General features: G+C 53.0%; 1 protein-coding gene across 1 annotated transcript in view; it reads left to right on the top strand.

Moving 5' to 3' along the window:
- The first annotated feature begins 8,621 nt into the window (after positions 1-8,621).
- Positions 8,622-9,463, top strand: part of GARNL3 (GTPase activating Rap/RanGAP domain like 3) — a 33,029-nt gene continuing 32,187 nt past the window's right edge. Inside the window, exon 1 of the mRNA XM_038156454.1 lies at positions 8,622-8,886. Within this exon, the coding sequence (XP_038012382.1) occupies positions 8,831-8,886 (56 nt within the window). The 5' untranslated portion in view covers positions 8,622-8,830. The remainder of the gene's footprint in view (positions 8,887-9,463) is intronic.

The following is a 9,463-nucleotide window of genomic DNA, read 5'->3' as shown; positions in this document are numbered from 1 at the left end:
ACAATGGGGACATAACAGGGATAGAAATCTCTTGGCAAGAAGAATGACTGCAAGGACCAAAAGAATGCAAAATGAGATGACCGAGTCGAGAGCGATGGCGAGCTGATGAGGCTCAGAGGACCCTGGAGGAAGAAGATGCTAACTGAATGATGTATTCCAAGAAACTGCAATGATGGATGTCCGAGAATCTTGCGGTCAGAATCCTCTACCAATCCTCACATTCTTACAACTCCTAATCTGCCGTAATGGATCCTTGTGCGGCGCAGCTGTCCATACAGCTCAGAACAAGATCTGAAAAGACATCTAACCAGATGCTTCTAAAAAGAGTGGCAGTTCTGATGCCTATCTGAGCTCCCGAGTCAAAAGTTCTATGGCATCGGTGCCAGGCCAAGGAACGCAGAGATCACAGATGCTAAGAATGATGCATGGGTTTCTGACAGGCCCCTCAAAGGGCTAAGGAAAAAGACCTGTGACATGGGATACCCAAACAACACATAATGCACGACGGACAAGTGACACGAGACACACCAGGACTGCTCTGCCCTGCGCACCTCAGCACTGTGATCCAAAGTGACACTTTCCCATTCAGTGGCCTAAGGGGCCACTTCTTCCACATCCGTCTCCAAAGCAGACTCAAAAATCCCTCCCGGTGAGTCCCAACCCAGCACCCCACTTTCATCCCCTCTGTGGGTCGCAGCCCTCTACTCATCTCTCAGACAGGTGGGCATGCCAATCAGTGTCAGGTGCGAAAGAAAGCAGCCTCGCCATCTGAGCAGTCCCTGCTGGCACCGGGCTGTTGTATCTTACTCTGCCAAGAGAAAGAAAACCAAACATCAGCGCACAAGCTTAGCAGCACATCGGCCAAAACCAAACAAGTCTGCTACTCACCACATTCTTAAGAATGCCCAGGTCCTCGGGGCGCACGCTTTGGCCGTGCTCGGAGGCTGACGCCGTTGTCGCAGGGTCTGCCTAGATTAAGCGGAGACAACTTGATTTGGCATTGCTGAAACCTGAACGGACCCTCGCTCCTGCTCCCTACCTCCCCAACTCACCACAACTCCTTGGCCGGTCCTGATGGCTACCCAGATAGGACAGTAAAATAGAAAATGTAAAGGCTTCATCGCAGAGTCCTGTAATACTTCCACAAGGCCCACATGTGCAGGAAACCCGGCGCATGGGCTGGCTGGTAACAGGGGCTGGACATATGCCGAGTCAATTGCCTAAAGCAAACAAACAAGAATGGAGGCTTGGAGTTGCACCAGAAAGTGAGACTTGAGCAATAACAACTACTTCTGTACACTACTCAATGCTCACCTTGCCCACTCGGCCTTGACTGCTGCTCTCTGGCTTGACTTCCTAAAAATAAAGACAAAGAACAGTGTTGTAACATAGTCACCATTTATGGTTCCTCTGCAGATACAAACAGTGACTGACCTGCCCATGGGAACCCACAAGCCCGGGATGGGGCGCTCTGACAAGGATATAATGCATCAGCACCTGAAAGAAAGTTAGGATATACGTCAAAGGGCTGCAGGATAACTCAACAGGTGGAAACACCTTTTGTCAATCTAGGAATACCACCTAGAGTCCAACTACAGCCCACGCTACAAATCTCAAGTCCCCGGGACTGGTCCTATCGCACCAGGCTACGCAGCGGGGCAGAGCGGCTCCGGCACAGATATGTGCACACACCCGTGACACAGGACGGGACGTGACAAACAATGGGGGACACAACAGGGACAGAAATCTCTTGGCAAGAAGAATGACTGCAAGGACCAAAAGAATGCAATATGAGATGACCGAGTCGAGAGCGATGGCGAGCTGATGAGGCTCAGAGAACCCTGGAGGAAGAAGATGCTAACTGAAATATTTATTCCAAGAACTGCAAAGATGGATGCCTGTGAATCCTACGGTCAGAATCCTCTACCAGTCCTCACATTCTTAAGAGTCCTCATCTGCCGCAATGGATCCTTGTGCGGCGCAGCTGTCCATACGGCTCAGTACAAGACCTGAAAAGACATCTGACCAGATGCTTCTAAAGACAGAAGAGATTCTGATGCCTATCTGAGCTCCCGAGTCAAAAGTTCTATGGCATCGGTGCCAGGCCGAGGAACGCAGAGATCACAGATGCTAAGAATGATGCATGGGTTTCTGTCAGGCCCCTCAAAGGGCTAAGGAAAAAGGCATGAGATACCCAAACACACAGAACACACAACAGACAAGTGACACGAGACACACCGGGACTGCTCTGCCCTGCGCACCTCAGCAATGTGATCCAAAGTGACACTTTGCCTTTCAGTGGCCTAAGGGGCCGCTTCTTCCACATCCCAGTCTCCAAAGCAGACTCAAAAACTCCTCCCGGTGAGTCCCGACCCAGCACCCCGCTTTCATCCCCTCTCTGGGTCACAGCCCTCTACTTATCTCAGACATCTGGGGAACCCGGTCCGTGTCAGGTGCAAAGGAAGGCCGCCTCGCCATCTGGGAAGTTCCTGCTGTCACTGGGCTGTTGTCTCGTAGTCTCCTACAGTCAAGAAAACACAGCATCACTGTGTGATCTTGGCGGCACGTCGGCCAAACCCAACAATTCTGCTACTCACCGCTCTCCTAAGAATGCCCGGGTCCTCGGGCGGCACGATTGCGCCGTGCTCGGAGGCCACGCTGTCGTCGCAGGGTCCGCCTGGGTTAAGAGCGGACGAGGTGATGTGGCATTGCTGAAAACCAGAGTGGACCCTCGCTCCTCCTCCCCGCTTCCCTGACTCACTGCAACTCCTCCGCCATTGCCAAAGGCTACCCGGGTGCCACCTTTAAACAGAAAAAGCAAAGGCTTCATCACCGAGTCCTGTCGGACGTCCACAGGGCTCACGAAAGCAGCAAACCACGTCCGTCAGGTGGCTGGTGACGGGGGCCTGGCATACTCCGAGTGGACTGCCTAAAGCACACAAACGAGAATGGATGCTTAGAGTTGCAACAGAAATTGAGACCTCAACAATAACAACTGCTTCTGTCCACTGGACACTGCTCACCTTGCCCTCTTCAACTTGACTGCTGCTCTCTGGCTTGACTTCCTAAAAATAAAGACAAAGAACAGTGCTGTAACAGAGTCACCATTTACACTTCCCCTGCAAACACAAACCGTGACTGACCTGCTCGGCCGAACCCCTGCACCCGGAATGGGGTGCTCCGCCATGGATTCTGTCCTTCTGGATCTGAAAGGAAGTTAGAACAAAAGTCAAAGGGCTGCAGGATACCTTCACAGCTCCAAACATCTTGTGTCAATCTAGGAATACCACCTAGAGTCCAACTACAGCCCACGCTACAAAGTTCAAGTCCCCGGGACCGGTCCTATCGCACCAGGCTACGCAGCGGGGCAGAGCGGCTCCGGCACAAATATGTGCACACACCCGTGACACAGGACGGGACGTGACAAACAATGGGGTCTCTAAACACAAACATCACTTTATACTACAAAGTGTGACACAATGATGAGAAGAGAGTTCCTGGCAAGAATAAGTAGTGGCGAGGACCACGAGGATGCCAAAAGAGATGACTGATGCTCAGGGGACAGTGGATGGAGGCAGCTCCTCTAAGGAGCAGAAGACTGGAACAGAGTGACCTGTTATAAGACCTGTTGGTCACGATGATCAAGGCGGCTGTGAGACAATGATATGTTTAGAATGTTCTCCATATCATACAATCTTTCGTGCCCCGGGACTTTACAGCTCACGGCTGGAAAGGATGGACGCTGATACAGCCGGGAACAAGGCCTCAAAAGACGTCTGACTCGCTGCTTCTGAGATGTGACTCGAGATGCGGCTGAGCCCGCCGGTAAAAGAACAAACGATGTTGCCATCCTGCTGAGAAGCGCCAGCGTTCGAGAACCTGGACATGACAGCTGATGGTTTTGCTAAGGGCCTCGAGGAGAAAAGGCAGAGATATTCGATCCAAGGGACCCCAAAGACACACTAGGTAACACGGGACACCAAACAACACAACACAGACCGGAACTGTTCTGCACCGCATACCCTACAGCTGCAATCGAAAGCAGAGCCTCTCCCTTTAGCTGTCCCAAGGGGCCCCTTAGAGGGCATCTCTTCACCCTCTGCTAATTTTTAAGTGTTTCTCAAGAATTTCCAACCCGCTACTCTCCTATCATCCCATCTCCAGGCCACGGCCCCCAACTTATCTTTTGGATGACCGGTGATATGAATCCATGTTGGAGCTGAAATGAGTCTGCCTCAAAGGGCCCTGTGATCCCTGTCAGCCTCTCAGTCAGCTACAATAAAGAAAACCAAAAACAATGTATGAGTTCAGTGTTATATGGGCCAAATCCCAGAAAATCAGCTACTTACCCTCTCCTGAGTATGCCTGGGTCCTCGGGTCTCCAGCTTCATTCTGAGTCCAAGGCTGTGGCACCTGGGTTAGAGAAAGGCAAAGTTACATGGCATTTCTGTGACCGCAGTGGACGAGCTTGTGTGCTGTAAGACATGCGAATGCCTCCGCTACGCTTGTGAAAAGCCTTGGGGGGCCCTCAAATAGACACCATTTCTCACCTTGCTGCCTTCAAAACCCCCCACCACCCCCCACAATAACTCCTGAAAGGATACCTCCTCACCCTCCTGCTCCTAGTCACAATCCTCAACTTAACTGTAGCCTCAATCTCAAGCATCATCTTTGACACTGGGCGGATCCCTTTTGTGATGTGATGAATCTGCCAAAGAAAGTGTTGTACCTGACACAATCAGGAATTTCTGTAAGTTGCACTCCTCCTCCAACCTAAAAACAACCAAGAACAAAACTAGAAGCTACAAAAGCACTTTTCCACCCCTAAACACACAACCCAAAATCATGAGCTTAAATACTCCCTGTGTTCAATGCTGTATTCTTCACAGCATCTTCAAAGCCTCTATGACTTTAGATGCCCAAAGGCACCTGCTAGAAACAAGCTAAGATAAGCTAAAAGACTCTCTTCACTGAAATGAGAGGAAAGCTCTTATTCCAGCAGATCCCAGAGAGGGAATGAAGGCCCTCTGCAAAAGCTGGGGTTAATATACCCCTGATGGTGCCCGCCTCTCGTTCCCATGGCACCCAGGAAAAGGGAGGGGGGCAAATCCCACCAGGTATAAAAGCCCTCAGAGCAGCTGCAGCTGTTTGGCTCCTCTACCTTGAATTTGAGGGGAATAAGGGGCTTGATATAGGAAAACTCTTCAGAGGAATAACAACGCTTTCTTTTTGGCTACAACTAATTGGAGCAAGAGGGCGGAAAACTGGTAAGAAATAAAACTTTGAGTTTGGGTAGCACAGCCAGACAAATTGGGTAGTTGGCTGTTAACTACATAGTTATTCTTTAGTGACCACTAAGTAGTAATTCACACGTGACTAAGTAGGGTAGAGAAGAATACTAAAGATATGAATAGTCTAAGTCTCCTTGGGACCTCTAATTAGGGTTATCTATATTATAAACAAAAATAAGAAAAATAATAGCCTCCAGGGCAGTGTAAGGGTTAGGTACGTGCCAGGCTCACCCTTCTCTGAGATATCTGGTCCTAGGGCACAGAAAGAAGTGCCCTGAAATGCACATTTAAACCCTTAAAATGCTGAAAAAGGCAGAGCTTCCTTCAAGTGAACCCCTTAAACTGAGAAAAGGGGGCAGTTACCTCCACTGAAACTGATACAATGGCAAATAAATGCCTTCTGCCCTTTAATTTAATCCCCTAACATATTGGGAAAAGAGGGGGCTTTCTCACTGTAAATCTCTCCAGTGATGAAAGAAATAGGGATTTTTCCCTCAATCCAAACCCTTAAGAAGGCGAGATAGCTGGGCATCCCCCTCAGTTTAAGCCTTAGGACAACAAAAAAGAGGGCGGTTACCCTTAATTTAAACCCATAAAAAACATTGTTAAGGTTTTCCCCTTCTATTTAAACTGGAAACTAATGGAAAATAGGGACTCCCTGTCAATTAGCACCCCCAACAGCATAGAAAAGGCAGGATTATTTCAACTGAGACCATTAAAATTGCGGGGGAAGCAGATTCCCTCACAATTTGAACATAAAAAATAGGGGAAAGGGAAGCTTTTTCCCTCTATTTAAACCCCTTTTCTTCTAATAACCCCTCTCTTTTCTGGGAGTGCTGTGGAGGGTCTGGAGGCTCTGGGGAGGGACTGACACAGTAAAAGGGGAAAGTTGAAAGCTCTCCCCTGGAACCCCACATGCTGCCCGGCCCGCTCAGGTGCTGCCCCTTGGCGAGAGGGTTCTTCCCTTGGCATTTTCTCGAAGCGATGCTCCGTGCCCGACTGGGTCCGGCTGCTCCCTAGTCCCTGCTGGATGCTCTGACCGTAGCTGAAGCGTTCAACCACATCCCAAGCGTCTGGAGGGATGCTTGGGATACCCCTGTTAGCCCCTCTGGACTAGCAGCTCCCTGTGCGGGTGTGCCCGGGTAACCCTCTGAAAGCAGCTGGTCGCACGGGGTGCTGCTAGACCTTGGACTGGGGGGTGAGGTGAAGAAAGGTCCTGTGGGGAGTTTCCTCCCCTACACAGCCCTTCGTCTGCCCCTTAAACAATGGGGTGCTAGACTTTCCTTTCCAAGGACATTAACAGTCTTTCCCCTCTGTGTGCCCAGGGCCAAAACTGGGATTCTGCCTCCAAAATTGCAGACGGAGAACAATTTCTCACAGACCGTAGCTGCCAACACCAAGAACTCTCGCTGCCCTTGGAGTGCCACGTGTCTCCTGTGAACAGACGTCGACACACAGGAGGGGTGAGTTTGGTTTCACAGGGAAGAGGACCGGTGCAGGATTTCTCCAGGAGCAAAGCTGCCCCTGCCGAGAACTCGGGCTGCCTTGGCAGTGCCAATCACCTGCTGCAAACTGGCATCAGGAAACTTGGGGAGTGAGTTTTTCTGTGCAGAATTTCTCTCAGACCAAAGCTGAGAGCATCTAACCCTAACCACAACAACTTAGCTGGGTCTAAAACTTACAGCCTTTGGACCGGCTGCATGGGACCCAGCCCACTGTGCCACCACAGGCCCCTTTCTGAAGCATTCCATGGCAGTCCTAAAACTTTGCCTTTTCAGAGGGTGTTTCCTCTGAATCTGACCATGATCTTCAAAATATGCTAAAGAATCCTAAAACAGTTTTGAAAAAGCCCCAAAAATACCCTAAAAGATCCCAGAAAATGTTGTCCCAACATTAGAGTTGCTGCCTTGTGCTGCTGTTGGGGAAAACTGGTGTTTTCTTAAGGGTGCTGTTTAGGGTGAGCTTAGGGCTGGGGTGAGGGCTGCTGCACCTGCACCCTAACCGCCCCCCCCGGTACCCCGCGTCCTTTGTCCCCCTAACCCTCAGTGTCAGCTCTCCACCTGCCCCCCAGCCTGCAATGTCTGTCACCCTAAGCCCCCCGACATTGTCCCTTGGCCCCCTGACCTCCCCCGTGCACCCTCCACTTGGTCAGGGGTGGTTTTTAGGGTGAGGTTAGGGGTGGTGTGAGGGCTCGTTGACCTGCACCCTCAGGCACCCCCTGCCCTTCAGCCTCTTTGTGTCACCCTCAAGTTCCCCACTGCAGCCTCGCAGCGTCTCTGTGCCACCCTGGACCCCGCCCTTTGCTCCTAAAGACCCCTTCTGCATCTCAGCTGCCCCCCATGCTCCGTGTCACCCTCCAGCCCCCTCCCCTCAGCCCCTGGTGAGACCCTGCAGCCCACCCACAGACGCTATCCCTGCCTGTCTTATTTGGGTGTTGTCCTGCGGCGAGAGCTGCCCTGTCCCCCAAGGGCTCAGGCTCCCACGTGCTGCCGGAGGGGACTCGCGGGCGGGCGGTGGATGCGGTAAGGGATGGAGCGGGGAGCGTGGTGGGGAGAGGTGAAGAGCGGAGTGAGGGCTGGAGCGAGGGCGGGCTGGAAAATGGAGTGGGGTTAGGGGCAGAGGAGGCGGTAGGGGGCTGAGGTGAGGAGGTAAGGGTTAGGAGGAAGCACCCCGTAACTCCAAGACCAGGCGTGCAGCCAACGAGGACTCCGAGCGAGTTTGGGAGCGCCAAACGCCCTCGGCGAACTGGGGTCGTGAGTTTTGTTTCCCATGGAAAAGGGCCGGCATTCGTGTCCATGGGGCTGCGCCCTGCCCAGGCCCTTTGGTCCCGAGTGGGCTGCCAGCTCCTAAAATTCCAAACATCGCAGGTGAGACAGGGAGTTGGAAATTTAACTTGGGGTAGAAACTAATTTTGGATTTAGCCGTGCAATCCTGATCCCAGACCTACGGGTCCCCTTCATAGCCCCGGTGATTGCAGCTCTTGACCCGCAAGCTTTATTTCACTGCCAGCTCTGGAGTTATTTTAACTCCAGCGGTGGGATTCTCCAGGTTCAAAGGGTTAGCATCTTGTCTCGGCTCCAGCTCTGCAACATATCTGTCTCGCAACTGACTAGTTTCTGCTACTTGCAGGCATATCGAACAGGTGTACTTTCCTTGGGAAACTCTCAGCAGATGTCTGCAACGATGTTTTACCCTGACGTTTACAAAGCCGACATTCGCGAGGGGCGGTGCTGACTAAGGTCCCTCCCCGCACAGGAGCGAAGGACCCGTTTGATCCCCGCGCGGGACTGCAGCTCCCGGCGGCGGAGGACGGACCGCTGGCGCTCAGCCTGGGACTACAACTCCCGGCAGGCCCTGCTGACGGCGCAGCGGCTGACGCAGCGGCCGACGCGGCATAGTGGTTGGCGGGCCGGGGCGTACCCGCGGGGCCGTGCGCCGGGGTAGCGGGATGTACGCGGGGCGCTCCCGGCGCCTCTCCCGCGTGGGACAGAGCCGCGGGAGCGACGCGGGAGAGGTGAAGCCTCCGTCTGTCCGCCCGCATGGAGCTGAGCAGCGCGGAAGGGGCGTCTACCCGGTTCCTCGGCCTCACTCAGCGGTACCGGTGGCGGGGGCTAAGCTCGGGTGGGGCGGGGCGTGGCGTGCTGCCGACCGCCGATGGCGGAGTGGGAGGTGGCGCTTTGCTTCCGCGGACCAGGAGCCGTCCGGGCGAGCGGCGCTGGACGCTCCCGCGGTGTGGGGCGGCTGGCTCTCGGGCTAGCGGAGCCGCAGGAGCCCCCGAGCTGCAGCCGTCTCCCGCGGGCTGCTGCAGGTGGTGTGGGCGGAGTCGGACGAGCGTCTTCGGGGTCGGTTTCGCAGCGTATTCAGCGTTGCAAGAAGATAGCACTGGGATATCGGTGGAATTACACGACTGCTAACTGCGTTAGTGCTTGTGACTCTTTCTTAAATGAAAACAGATGGACCGGTACTGACTAGTAAACATATAGGCGACAAGGAGAATGGCAAGCCCGAGGGGCATGTATCCTTCTGATCACACAGGTGCAATCTGCAAACTCATCCCCTTCTGCCACTACCCTCCCGACCCCCAAGTAAAATGCTTTCCAGTGTCGAGCTTCTGAAAGACAAAACTTGTGATTTGACACTAGGATCCAAAAATCGTCTGTGTTTAGATTAGC

The sequence above is a fragment of the Motacilla alba genome, chromosome 17 (genome assembly GCF_015832195.1).
Source record: "Motacilla alba alba isolate MOTALB_02 chromosome 17, Motacilla_alba_V1.0_pri, whole genome shotgun sequence".
NCBI lineage: Eukaryota > Metazoa > Chordata > Aves > Passeriformes > Motacillidae > Motacilla > Motacilla alba.
Note: the sequence above shows the minus strand (reverse complement) of the source record. Positions and strands in the feature narration are given on the sequence as shown.